The sequence below is a fragment of the Passer domesticus genome, chromosome 1, assembly GCF_036417665.1.
Source record: "Passer domesticus isolate bPasDom1 chromosome 1, bPasDom1.hap1, whole genome shotgun sequence".
Lineage (NCBI taxonomy): Eukaryota > Metazoa > Chordata > Aves > Passeriformes > Passeridae > Passer > Passer domesticus.
Genome location: NC_087474.1, coordinates 89,194,977 through 89,221,087, shown reverse-complemented (window position 1 = coordinate 89,221,087; position 26,111 = coordinate 89,194,977). Strand labels below are relative to the sequence as shown.

At 37.1% G+C, this 26,111-nt stretch overlaps 1 protein-coding gene and 1 long non-coding RNA gene across 8 annotated transcripts in view; both read right to left on the bottom strand.

Moving 5' to 3' along the window:
• Positions 1-235: 235 nt before the first annotated feature.
• Positions 236-26,111, bottom strand: part of CTNND2 (catenin delta 2) — a 638,555-nt gene continuing 612,679 nt past the window's right edge. For all 7 annotated transcript variants that reach the window (XM_064428418.1, XM_064428428.1, XM_064428464.1 and 4 more), the window contains 4 exons: positions 14,102-14,228; positions 9,991-10,122; positions 2,827-2,900; positions 236-1,495 (listed from right to left, as the gene is read on the bottom strand). In XM_064428418.1, coding sequence (XP_064284488.1) covers positions 1,235-1,495; positions 2,827-2,900; positions 9,991-10,122; positions 14,102-14,228 — 594 coding nt within the window. In that variant the 3' untranslated portion in view covers positions 236-1,234. The remainder of the gene's footprint in view (positions 1,496-2,826; positions 2,901-9,990; positions 10,123-14,101; positions 14,229-26,111) is intronic.
• Positions 8,007-9,984, bottom strand: LOC135305155 (uncharacterized). The gene is made up of 2 exons (XR_010366431.1): positions 8,902-9,984; positions 8,007-8,161 (listed from the first exon to the last, which is right to left on the bottom strand). It is a non-coding gene; the product is annotated as an uncharacterized LOC135305155 (long non-coding RNA).

Below are 26,111 nucleotides of genomic sequence, written 5' to 3'. Positions count from 1 at the left end.
TGATAAAAAATCAGCTACCCCTTCTTTTGTGAGCATGTGGCCTAGCAATGTTGAATTGCTATTGATGGTTACGGAAGTGAGTAAGAGAAAGCACATACTGGAGTTTCCACTGTTTAAAAGAACTGAAAATCAAACAAAAATTGAAGCTTAACAAGGAGAACACTGGATGAAAAGAAGTCTTACACCACACAAACACACACGCTCAAACACACGCACACGGAATACTATGCATACGTGGACACACACGAGTAAGAATGTGTATTTGTATGGTAGGTTCTTGGAAATAGACATTCTTAGCAAATATGGATGACAGATCAATTGTAATTTATTTTCTTTTAACACTGTATCATCATAAAGAAAACTGGTATAAATGAAAAAAATCTATTTCAAATATCTACATCTAAAATTTTAGGCAGTGAAAAAGCACTTTGTTGACAAGGAGTGTGGAATGATGAATGTTAATTGTCAGAAACTGCTGAATGCCTTTTTTTGAGTTGCCACAAACAAAGTCACATATCAGAACAAACAATACTGCTAAATATTCCTTTTTGTTTTTTTGATTTTTTTGATTTTTTTTTTTGTTAAAACGCACCGGGGAAAAGAAAACAAAAAACTGGAAATTCATACATCTTTCAAAATTTGAAATTGAAGCAATATTTAGAACCATAGATGAAGAAACACTGTGGCATTGGTGTAATATACACAATGCACCTTTTCTTTTTTATCTGTAATGTACATCAAATACTTTACAACAATGCATTAACAAAAGGCAAGAAACATCTTGCTGTACAGAGGAAACCCCAAATGCAACTTGAAGCCTAGATTCACAATGAATGAGGATATTAAACAAGGTGTGAGAAGCTGTTCCCCATAAAGTATGTACGCTGCTCAGTAACTTGTGCTTAACTCTTGACCCAGATCCACTGTCATGTTCTTCCTCCTTCCTTCAGCCACGTTCAATATACAGCACTGAACTTTAGACTCTACAGGCCAACAGTAAAGTTGCCCCACACTGTAAAATATATATAAGTATATATATATTTCTTTCTAATTACTCCCAGGTTTAGCTTTCATATCTTATAGCCTTCTAAAAAAATCTCTTAATTTTTTCCATACTGGTTATCTGTGCCTTCCTATGGAACAGGCTTTAACAAACTAAATTTGCAGGAAAAAAAATGTCTCGTGGTATGCATGCACATGCACAGTTCCTGGAGCTTTTGTATCTGCCCAAGTCTCAAACCCAGGAGTCGGGAGAGGCTGGATAGTGGCTTGTTTCATAGTTAAGTTCACTATAGGGACGAGCAGCTGAGTAGAAGTCGACGTAGTTGCCAGTTGACTTTAGTCCCAGGTGCATGTTGTATTCGCTTGCAGGTGGACGATGATGCACTTGGTCCTCAAAGAAGGACTCGTCATAGTTTCTTGTTGAATTCTGAAATGACTGATATGGTTCATAATCTTTTCTGCTGGGCTCCTGTGGAACTGGCTGTGTTGAAACCTGAAAGACACCAACACCCACAGCTTGTTAGATACAACTAGTTGTAAGCAACAGGATGGAAGGAGTAAATCTCATGTTTCTCATGCTAAAAATACAAAGCTGTGCATTATCTTAACTTCTGCTCAAAGCACTTCTTTAATAGTGAATTAATTCCACAGTTCTGCCTTCATTTTATTTATTTACATTTATTTAATAGCATTGTTATTATCAAATATATTTATTATTTGATATTATTGCTGCAAAAGATACTGGTTTATGTCAAAGTAGTTCATGCAGCATAGCTGATACTTCATTTTGTAACTACATTCTGTGTGTAAATTGGAGCCGTATAATGCAAATATTGATGGCCAAAACTCAGCCTTGAAGAATTTGAATGTAATTAATTTGCAGCTGCCTTTGACTCAAGTGAGATTTAGGGGAAGAGGTGACACCATATCCTTAAAAACCATTTACAGTGTTCAGGGCACTGACATGAGAAAAGTGCCCTGAAATGGGTTTTTCCACTACTGTTAAGCAGAAGCATCTTCTTAACACCTCCTCAACACTTCCTATTGACAATGTTGTGTTGTTGGTACCTTGTGACTGGAATGCTTCTGAGAAGCAGAAAAATAAATCTCAGATGGTCCTCTAACCTAAGGTTGCCACACTTTTTTTCCAGACATCCCTAGCGAATCTCTGATTTTATAGTTGGGACTTTATTGAAATCTGACATGTATAAACACATGCTGACTATCCTAGAGGACTATCTTCTGCTTCAGGCCACCTCTGTAAGTTTGGGCAGACTTTGTGACTGCAGAATGATGTAGCCTGTCATTCCTCAGATGGTTATCACTGGGAATACTGATGCTCAGACACCGATGTGAGAACTTTGTGGATCCTGCAGCTCTGCACATGTTAGTAATGTTCCCTCAAGATGGCAGGAACAGTTTGCTGTGGCCCAAACTCCATGATATTTGTTCAAAACAAATATCTGTATTGGACTCTATGCAGGGATTGAGAAAGGTTACCTAAGTTCACTACTTTTAGCAGCTCCACAAGTGATCTTAGAAGTTTTGGCCTGATATTACAACTGCACAAAGGAGTGTAACTACTCTAGTTTCTAGCTTCTATTTCCAGAACTGTTATCAAGGTGGAACTGACTTTCAGGACCTCACTTCATTTCCCATATTTGAACACAGGTGTTTGATTTGGACATAGGAGTAAAATTTTACATGGAGCAATCTGTTTATTTGTGATGTTTTAAATTTCTGGTATTTTTTTTCCATTTCCATATAGAATGTGCTCCAGTCTTTTGCCATCTGGAACAGTAACATTTTAGTCTCTGTACTTACCTGGTTATGTTTGATATCTTCAGCAGGTGCACCATATGAATTCCTGTACAAAGTTGAGATTCCAGTGTTCTGAGCTGCAGAGAGAGAAAAAGCCAATTTACCAAACATACCTCTTTGGTCTCAAAGTGAATTCTTCATTAAATACATCATACAAAGCCTGTTTCCCACACACCAAAGTCTTTAAAAGCATCTGCAGGCTTTTCTGCCCACTGAACGGTCATCATCTTTGCTTTGGTGTAAATACATCTCTTTGGTATTAATTTATTAATGGCAACAGGCTCCACATCATGTTCATAACAATCTTGTGCACTTCTTATATGCATCAACAAAATAATTCATATAAAGCTAGCATTCAATAATACATTTCAGGCTATAGATGGGCTTATATAACACATGCAACAAACATTAGCTGTAAATATTGAGATTAAGAAACATTTAAGTTCTTTCCCTTCAGTTGGGCAATGTGGGTTATTAATCCTACAGTCATGAAATTATTCAAGCATAAAGTGATTAAATATAAGTGACAAGTTATGCAAAAAGTAATATGTAGTTATACTGGAGAGGTCTGGCCAAGACAGTCTCAAATACATGCCTGCCACAGTCACTGCTGTCACTTTCTTCTCAAGTGTCCTACTACTCAAATGCACAGACAAAACTGAGCTACGAGTTTGAAATGGAATGTGTTTCTAAAGAGAAGGAGGATAATATACAGTCTTGCAAAAATTTATTTCTGACCCCATCCCAAAAAACCCCAAATGAAAAGCAAAGGATTTTCCTTGCCAAGCTGACTCCACTGATCCCTCTGATTTGGCAATGCAGCTGAAGCTTAGTATGCTGGTAGGACTTGAAAGACTCTGGTTACTTCTCATGTTTGAAAGATTATGAATGTAGCATTTTGTGCGGCTGCTGCACATTTTTCATGCATTATTAACTTTCCAGACATTCTAACCAATGACTGAATGCTGTTATGAGGACTCTTACTATAAAAGAACAGGCTCTGAAAGTAAAAATGGAGTACCTGTGAATCAGAGTCACGAGTGGAACTGAAACATGTGGCTTGTGACTACTCTCAGGTCTCTGTGCAATGGCATAAAACCTGGAGGCACCAAGAGTGGCCTTTAATATTTTCATAGTTCCAAACTTGTGATGGCAAGTGCTGAGCATCAGAGCTGAAAGCTGGACATGGAACCCACACTAGTCACATCACTAGGAATAATGACATTACCAAAGATGTAAGCACTCTTTCTTCTTTTGGCAATGTGCAAGCATTGGACATCTGCACATAAAACTTCCTCTACCTTTCCTCCCACCCCCTTCTGGAGAAAGGAATGGCATGGCCTTCAGCAAAAGCTGACTGGAATACATAAATTCTGATCTTCCCATCTGCCATGGGTTCCATGCTGAGGGTATAATTTTTGTCAGTTTGATGCACTGCTCCATGTTGCTGCTTTACAGATCTCAGATGATTTTTCTTAAAGATCTGCACTATGTTTGTGAAAACAGGATAAAGACATGGCTTATACGGTAGGTTGATGAGCTCTAACAGCTGGAAAAAGAGACTTTTCACTTCATAACCATTAACTGATGGGGGTGAAAACCCCTCTTGTTCCTTGAAGAGCTGGATGCAATAACTAAGAAGTGCAGAGTCCTGTGTAGGAACTGGAGAAGAGCCCTGGAGGTCTCCAAGTGCAACATGACCCTTTTTTTTAAGGTGGCAAGAATATGAACTCTAGTGACAGATGCTGGTTGGGCTCCTCCAGTGATAGATACTCTTAATTCCACCTGTATACCAATAGGCTGATATACAAATACCTGATAGAAACAAGTGAAGTGATAGAAAGTAGTGCTTGAGTAGTTTTCTTTGGCTGTCAACATTAGCACCAAAGTTGATCTGCAGAGGTTGTCACTGTTCAGGTTACATTTTGTCACTTAAGGAATTTTGAGACTTGACTGTTATTTCAGTGGGTTTCTTTATATTCCAGCTGCAGCCTCTGCTGTGGTTGAAAATACCCCTCCTGATGATCTTTAGTATTAGAGAAGTTTGCATCAACATTGCTCTTTATGGTGCATCTCATGACAACATGATTCTCAGTAGTACAACTGCCAGATCTTTCCTTGATATCATCTTTTAAATGCCGTTTTTCTGATTTTCTTGCTTGTCAAACAAAATGCCAGAAGTTGTTCTGTTATACAAATTCGTCTTCTCAAGATCTAAAGATACTCAAGTGTTTCAGATATCCATTTTGTGAAGCCCTAGTTCTTCAAAAAAGCATTTAAGCGACATTCAATGTATCAGACTGTCATAGATGGAGGAAGAGCTTCTTGCAACCATTTTGCTTTTATGTGCCAATGTAAATGCCAAGATAAGTGGCATGTGAGTTTCTAGTCAGACATGACTGGACATACTGAGTTCAGAGACATCAATGCTGTTCAGGGTTGTTCAATGTCAAGTGCAAAAGACTGGTACAAGGTGCAACTGTAATCTGAGGGCATTTTGAAGAATTTGATGAAAAATAACAAACTGAACACATGCTAATTTGTATGTTGTTCCTTCAGGCAATCAGACATTAGGAGGGAGGTCATGACCTTTCCATACTGAGATATAAAAAGACATGTGGTACATACGTGCTGCTATTAGCCATGACTATTATAAACCTAGAAATAGTTCTGAGTTGGTGTGTAGCTGTCCAGTGCACTACTGTGACATTTGCACTGATGTGCTCACAAACGTCACATACCAGACTGAAATTTTACGGTCTCTTGGATCACATATTCTGCAATGGAAAATGGATCATTTCAGCTTATGAAAATAATTACAACCTCTGTGTTACTGATTTCACTGCACTAATGGGAATAGAAATTCAAAAGTTTAAAATGAAAAAAAATACCTCGAACCCTTAGTAATCTTTTCTTAAAGCAATAAAAACAATGAGACATAAAATGCTTGAAAATAAATGCCAGAAGTTCAAGAATAAGAAATCTTGGCTCAGGCTAGCTTGGAGGTTGAGGTAATTCTGATTCTGGAGGAAGTGTAAGTCAAGCAATGTAGCTGCTAGCAGTGAATGCAGCCCTGCTCCAGTACCTGCTTCTGAACATGCAGGTGGAATCCCTGGGAACTCCATTCCCACTCTGCCATGTTAAAGTGAGCAGTTGACTCTCGCTATCCAAAAGCAGTGGACAAATATACAAGAAAGTAGAGAATGAGCTAGATGAATGGACAGATACTGTGTGGTTAATATCTGATTTTTCTTGATAATATTGTATATTTACCATCATAATAAAATTGTAAAACAAACAGAAAGAGAAGTCAATGAACTATTTTTAAAAAATAAAAATGGCAAGACAAGGGAAAGGAGTGAAAGGAGTAAGAAACAGATACTTTTGCAGCCACATTTCTTCACAGAGATGTGAGAACTAGCTGAAAATTAAATTAATAGAGTAGTGATCATCAGTGTGTGTGTTTATGTGCATATTTTATGCAGTCTCTAAACATCAGTACGTGATAATACTGAAAAGGCACATTCTGTTAGGCAAAATTGTGAGCATTCTAGAATGAATACTATGATCAACCTGCAGTACTTTATGGTTTGATTGCATACAGGACATTATAGAAAAACACCTTTCTTTCTCCCCTCTGTTCAGTCTTCTAGGTGATACTGGTTAAAAAAAAAAGTCACATAGTTCCCTATAGCAGTTTTCTTTAAAGATGACAAAAATTGAAAATTATGTTACTCAGTGGTTTACATGACAAAGATGTCATTGACCAAATTCATGCCCATTTATCCCACTCGGCTTTCAGATCTTGGAAGTGCTTATTCTGAACACATTTACAGACACTTTGGATTAACAAGATGCCCTCAGGAACTCAAACAGATAGTAAGAAAGGACAGCTCAGCTGGACAGGTAGTCATCCTCATCTGGTATCACACAACCTGCTTTTTCTGCTGTTAGCAGCAGGTCTCCATTTAAAAGAAATTAGTTCAACACAGTAAAGGAAAATGCTTCTGTACCTCATAAATCTTAGGAAACACAGATCATTACCTGTCACTACAACTGCCACCTTCCTGCACAGTGAAAAATGAGGTAAGGGCATGAGAAAAGATTACAGTGCATTATTGTTTCTGAAAGTACTACTACTAATAATAATAATGACAATCCTGACCACCTGTAAAACCTGATGGTGTTTTTTTGTGTTCCAAATATGCATGGACCTGCCAGTAAGTTTAAATTACAAAAGTATTCATGTTTGATTCTTTACAACCAAAGGAAAAATAAATTAATCAGAAGTTTTTTCTGCTGCTGGAAGAGAAGACACAGCGTGTAGGCTATGATGTACATATTAGTTCAGTGAGGGAACTAAAAAAGTAAACCTCAAAGAAGGAGTCCCATGATGGTACACAGGAACCTTATCTTCCCTGTTCCGAAGGAAAACACCATGGCATAAATAACATTATCACGTGCACTTACAGTTTCCTTTTTCCTAAATGGAATATAACAGTTTTTGTCTCAAAAATATACTTTAGGTGACAAAATTTTATAATTGGTTGTTATTTTCTACAGCGAGAAGAAAATGGACAGTACATATAAAAGGCATCATAAACCTGTGAAGAGGGCAATGAAAACTTTGATACTGTGCCTCTTTTTTTTTAATCTATCCTCTTGAAATCATTGTAAGTTATCATCTTCAGCCAAACTGTTTACTTCATAGATTATCCATTTTCCCCAGAGGTTTCCTGACAAATCCTCAGGATGGCAGGAAGCCAACATTCCTACTTCAAAAATCCATCAAAAAACCTTCAGTTCAGTCCCAGCCCAAAGGTCATAAAATTTCTCAGCTATAAACTGAGAAGAGCTTTGGAGAAGAGCATGGAGACAGTCATGGATAAACTGTGACTACAGCTGTGGCTCTACGCTCTGTGTAAAATGTGTTAAGTCAAAGAAAGCTTTGTGTAATACATCAGCTTGGCACAAAAGTAGAAGAGCAGATCAAAATATATGTGTGCCAGGTGGAACCTGAGAAAACATCCATCTAAGTCCCATTCACGTGGATGTATTGGCTGCAATGCACTGTCTGATGCACAAAATGAAACAGGCATTGCAAGAAACTTGCTGTATGAACTTGTATTAGGCCACTCAAAGTCAAAATGTCTCACAAAATCACAAATACTGACTTTATATGTTTTTTTAAATCAAATATTTATTATTTAATGAACTACAATTATGTTGCACAAATTCCATGTTGAATGTTGACGAGCAAAACTCCTTCTGTAATTTCCTTTTTTCTTATGATGGTGCTTCATTTGAGCTTTGACCAAATGCACAGAGATTTGGTGATCTGAAAGAGAGAAAGTTACTTGTTAATTCCATATTTATTTGTACATTGGTCATGTAAGATTGTGAAATACTGCATTTTTTGATTTGAACTAGTTTGATTTTCTTTCCCTCACTGAGCTCAGGAGCTGGAAGGACAGTTGATAGCTGAGCATGTTGCTAAGAGTTTCAAGTTTCCTTACTAAAAGTCCACCCAAATAATCAGCAGAAATAGACAACATACAAGACAATATTAGAGGAAAACACAATGGAAAAATCAAAGTGGAGTAAAGGTTGCTGAGGCAATACAAACCTCACAATCTGAAAATTATACTGCGAGAGAAAGGAAAAAAGGGAAATAGGAAATTGAAGAAGAAAAGCACCACACTAAAAAAGAAAGTGAAAAGGGGTGTGAAAAAAGAAAAGTCATTTTTTTTAATGTGTGGAGAGAGGCAAGACTATGCAAAGAAACCTAAATTTTCAGCATGGAGACACTGTATTTTGGTGAACTTTCTGATATAATTTGCTAATCTGAATTTACAGATACAGCTGGAACAAAACACCACTGTTTCTGCCTTTTACTTTTCAGCCTGATGCTCTTATTCCTGAGATTCACCCTTTATGGGTCCTTGACAAACGGATAGAAAAACATCAGTGCTGTCCTTCACAATCAGCCAAGTAAGGGCCACTGAACTATTACAGAAAACTACCTCGTGCAGTGACTATGAAACACTCAAAACATTACAGACACATAAAATGCAGTACCTTGACTGAATCTTCTGCACTTTCCCGTAGTACCCCACAGAAGGACACTGAATTTCTGTGGTGTCCAAACGTTCTTGGCTGTCATTCTTCTCTTCAGATTTTCACCTTCAGGCTAATTAACATTCCATGTTGCATTTTCACACAAGTTCCAAGGCTGCTCTTTAGGTTTTGATTACATAATCACATTTAATATAGTAGATACAGTGCGAGTATCTTCATATCCTGAATACAGCCTTAAAAGATGGATCTTATGGATGGATTGATGCTGAGTCACCATGTTCCTGGTGACAACCCATTCTGCCTCTGAGCAAGACCTCTACAGAGGTCATGGGAGAAGGCAACAGGCATTCAGACTTCTCACTGGGATTTTTTGCCTGCTCTGAGGTGCATTTGGAGAAGACAGTGATGCTTGGTACTGTATAAATGTGACAAAAAGTTCAAGAATGGTTATATCAGCCTGTACAATGGTGATGGAGACCTACATGCATTTTGCAAGAGAATTCATTAAGAGGTATAGCACTGGGAAAAGCACTCAAAATTTCCTAATTACTGAAATGCTAAGAGATTAATGAACTCACTGGGGAAGAGAGGCCTTCAGAGAAACCTGCAACACATGCTACAACATACACAGAAAATTACTTCATTTAAATCAGCCCCGCTAAGAAAGTAATATGGATAAACTTTACAAAGAGCCACAAACTTCCTATGAAAACTGACATACAAAATAAGGTAACTCATCCTGGAGAGCCTTCCCTGCAAAAGACAGATGTTAGGGATCACTGCACATGCTCCAATATATAAATTAATTCAAACTTCCTTCTGAAATGAAAACAAATGTAAAATTGAAAAAGACATGCAAAATTGGATTTAGAGCCTTTCTTCTGTGAAGAACCATGGTGTTTACAAATAATTTTCTCATAGTGTTCTATTCATTCAAATACATCTTCAGTTGTATTTCTCAAGGTAACTAAAACTTGGATTAAACAAAGCAGGTTGACTCTTTTCTACAGTGCAGCAAGCCCAGACAATCCTATCAAATCAGGTTCTATCACAGCTGATTTTATATGTGCTATGCAAGCAAAATCTCACCTGTCATGGTGTCTTTCCTAGAAGTGTGTTCTCCCTTACTTCCATGGTAAGTGGCGTTAGTTCCAGTTGATTCATAGTCTGTTTTTCTTTCTTTTAGGCTGATCATTTCCCGAGGTGAGGCTGGGGCACTTGCTAGATAACAAAAATGCATTTTTTCTTTTTTTAATCATACATGACTGAAAGTAGGTTTTAACTCTTGAGTAAGCATTCCGGTAAAGTTTGTATCTGTTACTTTTCTAACATGAAGCTGATTGAAGAAACACTACCACATTATGGAGGAAAAGAAGAGATGCTGTTATTTCAAGGGCAAGGCACATGCATTCATTGGACAAACAACTGCAAACACAATTTTATTTCTGAATGTTATATTTCTTTTAACTTTCATCCAACATCTAAGATGATCTCTAGTAAAAAAAAAGTACAACCGTTTTTTTTTTTTTTCTCCTTTCGATTTTCAGTTTCTTTAACTTGTCAAAACTTTCTGGTATGGGCACTTGCATCTTTTCCTCAAAATGTTACTTTATTTCCATTCAAAAGAACTTTCAACTGTGTGGGAAAAACCCTTATAAAATTATTTTCTTCGCTTTTGTCTTCAAAATAAACCAATTAAATTATTCTGATGGAAAAGGGAAGAAAATAAAGCCTTTTTTTCCCCATAGAAAACATGTATCAAAGAATGCCAAACAATTAAAGGTAACTCAAATAATTTCTCTGTCTTTAAATATTTATATGTGTGAATAATTGCCATTAAAGCAACAACTGTGACTTTAAGCTATTTTTATTAAAACTATGTCCTTCATTACCTATACTCATAGTACAGCTAAAAGGAGGAAAGCACAGGTAACAAAAAAGAGAACTGGCTTTTATACTTGATTCTCACACACTGGAGAATGTGGAGGTGATCACTGGCACTGATCATGAAGCCTTAGAGCTTGCAATGCTTAGGAAAAGGAGAAAAGCAAAGGAAAAAAATAATGGCTTTAAAGTAAACTGCCTTCAATATATTTAGGTATTGGTAAATAAAGTTCACTTTCCCTGCTGTGGAGGGCAGGAGGAGCACAGCATGATTGGCAGAGCTCCCCAGAGCCTCATAAGGGCACAATGATATAAACATTACTAAAGTGCTGCTGCTTACCCCCACCCACTTCCCTGCCTCCACCCAGGTATTTGAAATGCAAAAAGAAGCTCAAAACCAGTAACAATGCCTTGGTCCAAAAACAAGGAACAGGAAAAAAAAATAAAATGTAATACAAATTCTTTGTGAAGCCTGACCTTGAGGCACGTCTTCGAGCATCTCTCAACTATGTTACATTTTTTAGTTGAGCAACAGTGAAGTACTTGCACTCAACTATGGAGTAGGGAAGCACAAGTGATGAATTCTTTGATTTTGCTGGCCCTGGCCTCTGAATTTACAGAGCAAATGCGGGACAGATGTTCTTTCTTATGAAGCCATTAGAACTGGGGATTGCTTTTGAACTGTTTGCCAATAGTGATGTAAATCTAAAGCTGATAATCCGGCAGATATAAAGAAACATGACGTTAAACTACCAAATCAGCTAATGGCAGCTTGAGTATAATGGGGAGCAGGCCAGAATGCAAACCTTGAAAAAGCTGCTAGCAGAGAGACACATTTTATTTCACATACTCTGGTAATGGCTATAAACACTCTGGTGTTTTGAACAAAATTGACTGATACAGATAAAATCATCTCTCTTTGTTCCCTGTGGGAATTCCCTCGCTCTTCCCATGAGAGGAAAACTACTTTCTTGGAAGCATTAAAATGCAGAAGCACCCTCTTTCAGAGTTTTTACTGGAAGCCAAGAAGACGACTTTGGTTGATATTAGACTGAAAATTGATATAATGTTTTTCTGCTCTAATTCTTAAAGGACACAGAAAAGCCTGTTATCACGCAGTCCTAGGGATGGATGGGATGGTGTGAGTTCCTTTACTTCAACTGTTTACCCCAAGGTAGGATCCACTATACCAACATAATTCTTGACAGATTTTAATCTGGAACTAAAGATCTCTAATGACAGAGATCACATAACTTCTCCAAGTAGTCTGTTCCAGTGCTTTCTTTCCCACTGCTAGGAAATGTATAGCCTGACTTCTCACTTTTCATTGTTTCCATTTGTCTGCTATGAAAGCAGAAAAAGTTCACACCATTCCTCTTCACAGCTGGCTGTTACATGCTTGAAGACTTGGTGTGTACCTCTTCCCACTGTCTCCACCTCATGTCTCTTTTACTGAAGTTAAACAATTACTGTCCATTCAGTATATTCTCATATCCTAATTTTCCCCCTTCCAATTCATGTGTGCAACTGACAAAAATCCCCAGATAATTTCTAAAGAACTTTAGAAATTAGGAAATGTCACCTAGTCAGACATTCTCCTTATAACTTATTTTTAAAGGATTGGTTAGTTTTTTCTTTTTGAACATTACCTCCAATTTCTCAGAATCACTTTGAATTTCAATAATGCTTGTCAAAGAACATGAGTTTCTCCTAGGTTTATGTCACCCACAAAGGTAATAGGCAACTTTTGCATATTTTCTGGGTCATTGCTAAAACCACTGAAGAGTACTTCATGCAAGCTAGGCTCTAAGCACAGCATTCTGCCATTTTGGATGTTTTCTGAACTGTTGGCTAGCTTTGCCTTAGGCTCTTCCATAAAAATGTTGTGTGAAAGAGTCTTACTGATCATGGGATATTGTACTTACTGAATTTTCTTTCTGCACATTTTTGTAGCAGAAATTCAGATGGATTTAATAAGAGCAATTGGTATTGAATCAATACTTGCATTTGATATGGATACTACTAGACACACAGCAACTTACATTATTATGTGGAAATAGATACTCCTAAGTAATATCTAATGTTCCTACTACCTTCGAGCTGTTCAGGTTCTGATTATTTGTTCCAGCAATTTTTTAGACTGACATTGAGCTGACTGGCATGTAACGACATGGGCTCTTCTTCTACCAGAAACAGCCACCATTATTTGTGTTTTCCAGTCTTATGATAACTGAGAACAGCAGTAAAATTTCATCCAAAATTTAGAGTAACATAAGTAAGAAGATGGTTCTGGCGAGAGACAGAACTAAGATCTCAGGGCCAGACATTTCAAGTACCTTGCACTTACAGTCAAGATGACATTTTAGAGAAGAAAAAAAGGAACAAGAGCCCTTTATGGACTTGTGTAATGGCAGATTTTAAAAACAGAATAGCAGCTCTCACTGTACTTCTGGCTACATTTTCACATCTCCTCAATTGTTGCTCTACAGGACTAAGATGCAGCTTCTAGATAATTAAAAAAACAATTTTTTTAAAAAAACAAACTATGGCATAATGGTAATGATAAGTTTGGCAATTTTAATCCTAAACTCTTGGTGTGCCTATGGAATGACAGCATTTCATTGCAAAGCAGCAGAAAGGCCACTGAAAACTGTCAGTGGACTCTGTTTATCTTGAATTTTTTTTACTGGAAAAGGTTTTAGCTAATGCAGGTATGTTTTACCTCAGAGTAAAGTGAGGGAAAGATTACCCAATTTCTAGATAGAAAAATTAATTTGCACTATGGCATTAGTTGAGATACTTGCATTAGTTCATTGTGCAGATCATATAGAATTGATAATAGCTGGTGTAAATATGCTATCAGTGTTAGGAAGATGTGTAGACAAATCTCTGAAACTTACATTTGCATATGTATATATACATACCCAGAATAAAAGCTGACAAAAAAAGTAATGTGGGTCTTTAAACTTCTGCTAAGTGTGCAAAATGGTCATATACCACATAGTAGCTTTCATGACTAGCAAAGTGAGCAACAGAATTTCCTAGTGGTAACAATGGATGCCATTGCCCTAAGATCTAGTCAGATAATTCCCATTAAGAAAACATTTTGGGAGAATTTATGACAAAATGTTACGGAATAATCTTTCTGCTGTAAAACTTTACCAGGTGCTAATGAAAAAAAAAAAAAATTAAATCCTGTTTTGAACAAGTAATTTGGTGACAGTAAAGAACACACTTTGTGCCCTTCCACCAGAGCGTCAACAAATCCAGATGTCAGGGGAAATGAGGGCGATGAGTTTTTTACCTCTGGGCTTACCTGAGCGGTTGTTGGGAGACATGCGCACGGGAGAGATGGAGGGCGTGCGGGATGAGGAGTACGGTCTTTGCCGATCCCTTTCTATTGTTGAAGATGAGGCTACAAAGTGATACTGTGACCATCCATCCTGCAACACCAAGAATGGTGACAATGGTCAGTGAAAATGCCACCTGGCTCCCCGCTTTAATCAGAGTGTTTTTCTCTGGTGTTTTCACTACAGATACACCAGTAGGCTGCTGTCTTCTTCCTGCCACTGGGTGGTAAATGTAGTTAGTGGTACAGGACAGGATGTGCTGACTGTACTGACACAGCAAGATTAAAAATAAATGTAGAAAGTTCTATAAAATAACACATCTCAGAAAGACTCAAATTATTAATACTGTTTTAGGCTATTTGTTTAATAGCTCTGCCTTTTTTTCCACACCTCAATTTCCACATTGCAAACAGCATTCGGGCTTGAAATATTTTCCATTTTATATGGAGTTTTGGAATAAGTAGATTGGGAAGTTCCAGGATTACCAGACTGCACATCAATTCAGCTTCATTATACTAACTGCCCTTTTGCTCACACACGAGAGAAAAAGAATCAATGCATTTTGTTCCAGTTTTCTTCAAGGCATACAGAAGGAAATTCTATTCCTTCTATTTAAAAACGTGTTCATGGCGACGTATTAAAAACCGTATTACAAAGTAATACAAACACTAGAAACAGCTAGTTCAAAAATAAAAAAGGAAAGTTTAAATAATTAATGTTTTATTCCTGCACCACAACGTAATGCAATAAACCAAAATAATGTACTTCACATTTTTAAAAATGTATTACATATAGTCTGAAAATATCATGACAGCATAAACTGACTCCTGGTAGTGTTCTTATTAAATGATAGTGTTTCAACTGCCTTCAGTAGTGATAGATTGCAACTGTCCTTATTAGTTCTCAATGTTCAATCTAAATGAGTGATATTGAGATTTCCAGTCTCACACAGTTTTAAAAATGCCCACTTTCTGTTGGGCTTAGTGGAAATCTAGTTGAGTACCAGGCATGGTACTAAACAAAAGTTTTCCAATGAAATGCTGAAAAAAATAAACACAATAAAACATTACCAAAAACTAGTTGGAATTTTCCTCTTGCTCACAGAAAAATAATTCATGGTTTGGGTAGTAAAGACTATTCTCACGCCCTAACTAAGCTATTCCACACATCCAGGAATGAATCCCACACCTTGCCATGCTCTGCCTTTGCTCAAGGTATCTGTCTGACTTTGTTCCACTCATTGAAACCATGGGCACCTGGCTCTAAGATGAGAAGATGGGTTGAAAATCCCATTTCCATGAGACTCTTAGAAAAAAGAACTCAGAAAGACTGTGACATGGCAGGAGGAAAGAAGATACTCACCCTTCTTGTACAGTGAAATTTTATAAACAAATTAGGACAGCCAGAGGTGACACCTAACTAACTGGGTGCTGAATGACTGTACTCCTCATGTAATGTATTTGTACAAACAGGGGTGTATCTCAGCTGCAATTTCAAAGACAAAAATGAGGAGGAGTGAAATCTGGGCTATGGCTTTTACAGTGCAGTCAGGACTTTCCCTAGAGTCAGCAGTTTGTCCTCTATCACTCATGTTTAGTACAATTCACTGAACTGCACCTTATATTTAATCAAAGAAATATAAGAAAATAAAAGGGAGAAATCTTTCTAATTAATAAAAAATAGTAAGAGTAACTTGAAAAATAAATACTTGATCTTCAATACCACTTTCTTAAACCAAAATTTTCTATATATAAATCTATATCCCGTTTCCAAAAAGAAGTTTCTACACAAACCACATTCTCCAAGCTAGAGGGAGAGTTCATGATAATGGAAGAAAAAAATCTGTGAAGCCCTAACTGCTTAAATCAAATTGGAAATTAATATACATGATATGTACATATATAAAAAATACATGTATTTTAAAGAAGACATAATAGATTATAGTTAGGGTTAGAATGAGCAGCTTAAGTCCAATAATCTTATCCAAGACTACAAGTAACACATACAGCCTTAATTTTTTGTTTCTGATTGACAATAACGTGTGCATTCATTTCTCTGTTATAAAACTGAAGGAGCAAACATGTGAAAAGCCCATGCCTTTATCCTGATGAAGAAAAATGGCTCTTCTTTCTCCTTCTCTGCAGTAAGAATTTTGTACAAGAAAGGTGACTATCTCATGCTGTTGTCGTTTTCTACAACAGAATTTATTTCTGTTAAAAATAAACTTTCTTTTAAACAGATGGAAGAAGGGGAAACTATGAAGAGGACAGACTTTAGATGTGACAAGAAGAAAAGGGATGTACTATTCATTGCTCTCTGCCTGCAAAAGAAGAGACATCAACCATGCTTACACAGAGCAAGGTAGAAATGTTTCCAGTTTTGTGGATCTGGATACATTCATGGTCAAGTATACTCTCCTTTTGCACTCTCGTTTCCCTCAAGTAAAACCCTGGTGTATCATTCAGAAAAAAAGTGACAAGAGTCTTTCCCTTTCTTCCTGTTGCCTATTCCATTGGTATTGCATACATTAATACCTGGAGCCTGGTTCTGATGGGAAGCAAATGAAATAAATCCCTGACACCTGCATTGTCCCATGGACTCTACAGGAATAGACATGGCACCAGTTTTGCTGTGCAGGATATCAACAGGTACCTTGTCAAAGTGGCTCCCTGAGACACAGCACTGTGAGGTGCCTGAGCAGCAAGGAGAGCTGCTGTGGATGCTGGCACCAGCAGTCTTTTCTGCAGCAGAGGTTTTCCCTTCTTCTCTTCCCTGCAAATTTTCATTTTTCTCTCTGGTGACAATAGTGCTTATAATGAGGTCTTTAAATAAACTCTGCTACAAATTCTCAAGCTGGCAAGCCAAATCAGCTCAATAAGACACACGAGGCAAACAATAAACTCTAAGACAAGTTTTGTACTTTGCCTTTGACTAAACAAGGCATACTCCTACCACTGTATGACAACTTTCATGGTTTTTCCACAGACTGTGGGCAGCTCCCAGACCTCACAGTATTTCAAAACTGTAATACTTTCAAGTTATTTATCTTTAGCTGTCTTCTGGTGCAAGCAACAAGCTTCTTTCCTTGAAAAGGTAAACAGTTTGTAACAAATTTATTAAAACTCTACCCATTAACAATTCCAAAAGCTATTAGTATTAAATATTGAAACTAATTTTCAAGAGCCTAAAGGGGGTATTTTCAATTTAATGGCTAGATAAATACCACCTGACATGATGGCTGCTTTCATTAGTTTGTTTCAGGTCTACTGCCTGTAATGAAATTTAATTTAATTGACTTGGGTACTTAAAGGTACAGTATACAGAAGTGTCCTGCAGAGAAGCAAGTTAACTCAAGACCAAAGTATGTGAGGCTGAATTTAAGAAACTAGTTTAAGTTTAAGTTTACTAGTCACAAATGTGATCTAGGAAAAGAAGAGTAAGACAAAAGGATTTGACAAACTGGAAAGCAATTCAATGGAATTCTGTTACAGAATGTATGTATTTTTTAAATGTAATGTTAAATTAATTAATAGGTGGCAACTGCACACTACAGGATGAGGGAGAACAACTGGAGTACAGAAATACCATTATACATCCTTCCAACACATCTTCCACTGGGCATTCGTATATATTTTGACTATACTGAATATACCCATTATACTATTATATAAATTATACATTATAAAGTCCAAATGCTAAAGCTTGATTGGCAGTGATGTGTTTCTGACAACATCCTCTTGAAAAAGCTGCAGGATTAAAATTGGGATGGGAGATGGATGTTCACTATAGAAAATGAAAGTGATATTGTAGTCTCTCTGAACACTTTGCTGGGCTTAAGGGGTGAACAGGTTCTTTATCTCCCTGCTCAACTTTCAGTCATTTTGAAAATAAATCATTTTCATCAGGCCCATGTGAAAATAATTATTTTGTCAGGGTGACTAATCTTATTGTGCCAAATACCTATTGCATGTGTCTCATGAAAATATAATTTGTTTTTTCTTTCTTTTATTGCTATTCTCTTTGTGTTTAAAGTGCAAGGGAGAAATGGGAATCAGATTTCTATTGTGTTTGCAAGAATTTCAAGTTTTCAGAAGTCACTGGTAGTGGAATCTTTGATTTGAGGAGAAGATTTGTGGAGGTGGATGATATCAGACACACAATTTTCTCTCTTGTAGTACAATAACATTGTGAAGACTGAATTAAATTAAGTCCTGCTGGGAACTGACAACATGTTGACCCAACAGCTCCCAACAGGAACAAGGAATGTCCAGGGTCAGGAAGGGTATGGTGCCTAACCTGGATACCTCACAGCATCCACTCAGAAAGAAATCCCACAACAGTCCGTGTGCTAATAGCCATGCAGCAAAAGTGAAAACAAGGCCGATCCTCTGACTGATCAACTTCTATAAGAAGACACTGACTTGAAAAGCACTGAGTGCTCTAGAAAAAGTGTACAATGTATGATGGCTGTGTGATGGCTCAGTATCTTTCAGTGTTGAAGGACACAGTCTGCTCTGACTCCTGGCCACAGGTGTTTGAACATTGTCAGGAAGAGAGTAGAGCAATTTCTGTAAATGGAAAATTCCTACTAGAGAGAAAAAATTAAAATAATGCAAAAAATCCAGTTAAAAAACAGGTAAAGCCTGAAAAACTATAGAAAATGTTGTGTTCTGCCTTCCTGAAATTTACAACCTTTCCAGCATGCTACTTCTTGCTTCAGGTCTGATCCTCTTGTAACCTAATTTAACAGATGATTTACAGACAACTTGAAGCACACAGGCCCAGACTTGCTTTGTCATCCCACTTCCTTATCCATAAGCCAGCTTTTTACTGGTTCCAGGATATTAACTGAAGTAATAACTGACTATAAGCTGTAGAAAAGCAAAGTTTTGATAGATAACCTCTTGCAGGGATCAGTAACTAGACCCACAGTGGCATTAGAAGTAGGTGACACAGCAACAAGGCAGAGTGCCTGTAAGTATGTAATGTAGGATCTACTCGCTTTGAAACTCAGCCAGACACTGCTCTGAGTGCTGCTTCCTTCACAAGGCAAAGCAAGCACTGTCAGGTTAAATGAAACATCCCCACTGGTGTGCACCAGCGTGACGCCGTCTACAGTGAAACATAAATCTGATGTGAATTAAGTCAAGGCTCATCAGACTTACATAGGTCTGGGCAATTCTTCAGTGGGAATTTGCTGTCACAACTCTAATAGGACAAAGCAGAAATTACAACTGGATCAAATAATCTACATGCATTGCCATATGAAAATTATCTGTATGACTTGACTGTGGTGAGAAATCTGAAATGGTCACAAAGTTGGGGTGATCCACATAAATATCTCATGGAGCTCTTACATGGGATTTCAGAAATTTTTTATGATCACCAACAACCACCCTTATTTATGAGAAAGAATAAATACATTTCCCAAGGTTTCTCAAAAAAGACACCAAGCCAGCCCCATGGCACCAAGGGCAGAAGCTAACTAGATCCCATCAAGAGAACCTGTGCACCACTGGAGGGGGTGACAAGGAAATGTGAGCTGCTGAGGAAGAGATGGTGAGACAACTGTTCTCTAAAAAAAGTTCCTGCCTTTGTGCTTGAAAAATATTTACTTTGGAAGAGAGATTTCAACTACATTCTTACAGATTCAAAAACTCCAGAAACACTCCTGAAATTAAAAAGCAACTAGTTTTATATAAATTATCTAATTTAAACCCAATGGTGTTTTTTTAATTTTTAATTTGATTTTGCAAATTCAAATTGAATTTAGACTGTCAAATCCTATTAACAGTAAATGACTCCTGAAGTATTGTTCTTTCTGGATTTGCTTGTGTTGTTTCCAGAAAAACTCAAAACCAGAAAAGAATTTCTGGGCATTGATCTCTTTTACAATGTATTACTTACAAACATCATTTTACTGCCATCAGTTACTTTACAATTCTAATAAGTATTAACATTTTTATTCATAGGATTTTATCTTTTGCTTGCAAAGAGGTAAATCAGGATATTCTGCTCAAGAGAAGAGAGGGATTGAGCCTGGAAGATGCCGGTGTTCTCCTAGCTTACATGTCCATTTGGTTTAAATCTTTCATTCTGGAGCAATTGCAATGGCTTCAGAAGGGCTGCTGACTCCAAGTGTTGTGTATTCCCTCCTCTCCCAAAGAGTCCAAGCACCCAAAATCAACAGATCCAAAGTGAAGACATGCATCACTGAAGCTCATCTTAATTGGAAGATTTTACTATTTGTGCTTATAGTCTCATTTCCACATCTTAGAGAAGCCAGAAGATTATTTTTAAAAGAGAAATTAATCAAGTTTCAGGGCTTTAAAAATATTACATTGATGTGGATAAAAGAGCAGGAGTTGGTGACTGGATGAGAAGTTAGCCAAGGAAAGCACAGCCTTCCCATGCCTTTCATGATGACAATGAAGCCAGTTGTTTGCTGGTTAAAGGTCATGCTGGGGGTACCACCCTGTGTGAGCCTCTGAGGAAGGACACTCCTCCTCCTCTGCACAGACCTAACTGGGGGAGAGGATGGAGACTCTGCTGAGAGCCCCATGGAAGCAGTGCCATCACTTGAGCCAAGGCAAAGAGCAGCAGCAGCAGCAGGGCCAGGCAGGGAAGGACCAGGCTAGGCAGGTGGCAGAGCTCCACTGGAGCAGCCACCTCTCCCAGGGACCCTCAGTGCCCCATCCCAGTGCCACATGCTGGGGCTGCTCCACAGCTGGTGCAGCTGTGTGACACATGCAGGGCTTCTGTCTCCTACCCGGTGCAGCGGGCTCGACCTCAGGGCTTCTCGTCTTCTTACTCTGAATTTCAGTGTACAAATGCCTTTTACTTAAAAGTGACCATTTCTGCACCCCAGACACAGCAGAAGCTCAACTGCTTAAGAAGCAGAAAGACAAACAGATATTGAAATACGTATTTAGGGCAGCATGAGGCTTAAAGAAGGGCTCCTAGTCAGACAGTCATTAACTGCAGCAAAACTGTCTGGCACTGGCTGAGGATTATTAAGTTTTCTGTAGGCTCTTTGAAGTGACATTTTCAGAATCGGTGGTTAAACTAATTTTTTTCGAAATGAGATATATACCTCCAGCCTCCATCTCAGCCTCTCTGGAAGCAACGGCATTACTCTCCCACTGTCAGCCTTCCACCTCAAAATAATCTACAATATTTTCTCTCCCCCCGTTTTTCTCTTCCATTGCAGTACAAGGGGTACTATATTCTTCTGACTGTATCATCCATATTTTTTCTTTCAAAATACCACAGATGGCCTTGGTGACTTTTCTCTTTTTTCAAATGCACTTTTTGATGTGCATTGTTATCATCTTCTAATCACAGATCTTGTACCTTAATTTTACACCTCATCCCTTGATTTCAGCTATGAAGGGACACACGATGAGGGAGAGATAAGTGCTAATTACTTGCCAAATCTATTCCAGTGAGAAACAGCAAGGAAACTATCCCCAGTGGTTTTATAAAGTGCAAGTCTTGGATGTTTTAGGCAATCAGTGAGGCATTGCTTTACCTATCCATAATTAATTATTGATTTCATGTTGTGTGAATTGCAAAGATGACAAGACCTAATCTGATAAATAAAATAGCTGCAAGAAAAGAGAATTGTATGTGAGGCAAAGCATGAAGGACAAGACTTCAGATATGGCAGAGTTCATTATTCATTTTGCTAAGGTTATATGCAGCCAAAAAAAAAACAACTTTCAAAACACTGCAAGAAAATGAAATAAATTCATTTCTCAAAGCATCACTTTGCCTCTTATACAGAAAAAAATTGGCTTAATATATTTTAGAGGAAATGAAGGCAGTACTTGGCCCTTCAGCTAGAATTTCTGTTCTTCTATTTCCTCCTGCATAATGTATATAAGCTATAATCTAAATTGTTAGAATCACAGAACAACTATTCTTGCTTGTATCTTGTATGCACAAAAAATGTGTACAATGATTTTTGATTTGTATTGTAATTTTCATTCCAGTAATGCAATTCCACCTATCTTAACATGTATATGATCTAGAAATGCGAACTGTGGCTCCTGGCCACAGAATTTCAGGAGAGAGACAAGTACTACTTTATGTTCATGTTCAGTTTCTTAAATCTACTGTCCTTCCAAAGGCTAAAAACCAATCTACCTCCTATTCTTACTTTTTATGCATTAAAACCATAAAATCAACAAGATGCAACTCTTCTATTACACCTATGACTGTAAAACATGAAAAAAATCATGAGCTGAGTGAAATTTGCACCATTCTCCCATATGGAAAAGAACATGGTATACTGATGATACTGACTGTGATCAGAGTCATTAGAAGTTTGTGCTTCCCAAACAGCAGCAGTGCAGCTGAAAACAGACAATAATTTTATTCAAAAGTTGAGCTGTCTGACACAACAGGAATTAGTGACCCTTCAGAAAACTCACTGGAGGAACTCATGCTGTCCTTGGTTTTAGGCCAAAAGTTTGTGCATAATACACCTGAATCAGAGAGTTAGAGATCTGAGTGATTACTGCTAACCTGTGTGAGTTTAAGGATATTCTGCTCTGAACATGTAGCTCACCAGTACACATGGACATTAATAATGAGAAATGCACATTGTTTTTTACTGACACACCTTTAACAGTTTCCAATTCACAAAGTAAGTATTGTTAACTGAAAGAGAAACATACTGTTGGACCAGAGATTACAACTCTAAATTTAGAGGATCCTCAACTTTCTCTAAAAGCATTCTGTTCAATTAAAAGTAATAAACCAATTCAGAAACTTCCAGTGAAACTTCTCATTTCTACTTTTTGCAGGAAGAAGTAGTTACAGCTCTTTCATCAAGACAAACTGTATCAGCAAGTAAGGAAGTAAAACACTCAGAACAAAGCACACATACTACAAAAGAGACTCCTTTCAAAATATAAGGTTTCTTTCTTTTTTCTTTCCTTCTTTTTTAAAGTCTGAAATGGCAGACATATTTAGGGCATTTTTGAATTCTGTTAGCAGTTTTAGGAAGAAAAGAAGGAAGAAATGAGAAGGACTTCCTAGTATTTTTCCCCCACCCATTATTAGATCATGTAGAACATCAAAAACATGAAAGTAGAATGTTGATGCAGCAGCTTAATATTTCATTGACCTTTGACTGAACTAACATGTACCAGCCATACTGAACACACACTTTTGACCTCCTTGTAGAACCCAGAAGAACGAGGATGGTGATAGTGCAAGTAGGGCAACACAAAGACACCCACTGTTATGCACTGACTATCCCAGCTCAACTCTTTACCTCTGAGACACAAACATGCTGTGACTGACACAGGAATTCACTGATTTCCCTCCCCTTTGCGCTCCATGAGTGTGCTGTTAAGAGTTCTGCTGCTCTGATTCATTTGCAAAACTATAAGCAGCCATCCAACAATCCTGCTCAAGTCTGCTGAGAGGAACAGAGTTTCTCAGCCATACTCTTAACTGCACATCTACTCTGATCTGTGCCTGAACCTAGATATGCAAATATTAAGCATACAAGTTAATTAAATATGACATTTTGTTCAGAATGGTAGAAATCATATTCCTTGAATGAATTTTGGAGAAAAATACTGACATCAATTAAAAACAGCTTCTCTTTGCTTGTATCTTTAAAACACCTTTGAAAGTCTTTAGGAAGATGTCTACATTTTTTTCAGTATTGTACTGTATGAATCCAACTAAGCACTGTTTGCCATTAACTAATGGAAATTAGTTTTAAAACATTTAATACATTATTTAAATGGACTAAAAATGCTCCCAGTACCAAAAGATATGTAGTTAATTTTCTTAGGTCACTGTATTCTATTCAAATATTAAAATCCAATTTTATTCTGAGGTACCATACTTTCGAAAAAACATCTGTAGTTGTGACCTATGTGTAACCTTCTGGATTCTGGATGCCTCTTCATAGCTGTACCCTAAGGATATTTCAGAAACTTCAGTTATACAATTTCCTTCAGAAAGAAGGCTTTAAGTTAAAGATACAGACTCCTGGGCTGCATTTTAAATTTTCTTTTCTCCAGAAAAGTTCAAAGGGTGGAGTACTTTGGGGACAGACTTTATACAAGTATGAGATTAAATTTCTCTCTGCTAAATCTGTACTTAGCAACCTTAGAGTGGACTTGAGTTTTTAAGTAAACAATACCTCATCATTCCCTTATGAAGGAGCTAGAACTTACCATGAGACCCAGCATCAATGCTGAGGATGTTTTAGTGTCACATATATATGGTGCATCCTAGGGAATTGTTTGGATAAACTTTGATTCTTTACTCATTTGTTTACCAAGTCTTGAATCTAGTAGATTTTGGATGAGAATGGTGCCAGCTTCCATGCACTCCTTAGTGACTATGTGGAAAAATTACTACTAAATTTGGTTGTTGAATTATTTCAATGCCACAATGCTCAATGCTAGAGGGAAGTACTATCATGCCCTTAGCGCCCTCAGGGGAAAAGCAACAGTCAACTACAGCTGTATATACTTTCTAAGCACACAATTAAAACCATTAAGGTTTATTTCTTTACACATTCCCAAGGTCACTTTGTTTGGACACAGAATCACAGAATCTCTTGATTTAGAAGGGACCTGTCAGAATCATCAAGTCCAACTCTTGCTCCTGCACAGGACACCCCAAAGGTCACACCATGTACCTGAGAGCATTGTCCAAACCCTTCTTGAACTTTCTTAGGCTTGGTGCTGTGACCACCTCCCTGAGGAGCCTGTTCCAGCGCCCAAACACCTTCCGGGTGAAGAACTTTACACAATATCCAACCTACAGGTATTGTGGGCACCATAATTAAAGGCAGTTCCTCTACATCTACTCTGTGGCTGTGTTCAAGTTTTACATAAACACAGCCCATTTGTGTATATACACGTACACAAAAGTATTTACCACCAAACACAAAGGTATGTTGTCCAACAGACACACAAGTATTTGCAAAAAAAACCCCAAAATCACCTTTAGTTTTGCTCTAATTCTGTTCAGTTATCATACCTGATTTTCAAAAATCTCATTCATTATTGAATTAGTAAAAGTAAAGGTATGTTTGTTTTCATGAAAAATGATCATTGGTATTGAGTATTCAGTTCAGGCCAAACTATCTTAGATTGCTATTAATATTTTCAATATCATCATAGACATGGCAAATGTTTTAGAGAGAAACATGTAAATACTGAAACATAACTAAAGGAATGGTAGGTGATACTGCATAGTATAAAAATCTTTGTTGAGGGCAGCACAAAGATTTTAACTATGTAAAATTTAAAATTATTAAAATAAACAATGCTGATTAATATATAGTAAATTACAGAATCCATAATGATAAAACATTTGAGAACATCTCCTTCCAATAACTGATGTTGAAACACATGATTTGATACTCCTCTATGTGTTGCCATTGTGATATAGGTAAGAACATGAATATTTTACATTATAAAATGTTTTCTACCCTCTTTAGGCCATGCAAAGTATATTTTTATAATATATATATATAGTAATATATATATATAATATTATTATCTTTCCAGTATTGTTTGAGATTGTTAATAAACTGAAAATTAGAAGGATTTAAAAAAAAATTACTTGGGATGATGAAAAAGCCAAGGAAATCAGAACATATTCACTTGATGCCACAAGTGAAATGATAATTATGGGCATTAAAAGGAAATCAAAATAACATTCAGTTTGACTTAGCATTTTGTAATATTTTTGTCTTTTTTAAAATTGTTCTTAAAAAAATAGCCAAAAGATTTCGAATAGTAGTGCATCTAGGTAAAAACAATATGTGTTTTGACAAATGATGAGATTTTTCTCTCGCTATTTTTAAAAATTCAGGAGTGGTTTTTACATCACTTTTTTCCCCTGTGTGAATACTCCTGACTACTTCTGCATAAGCCAAAGAGTTTGCCTCTATATGTCAGTTCAATTTATTTGCACAATTTCCCCTTTAGGATT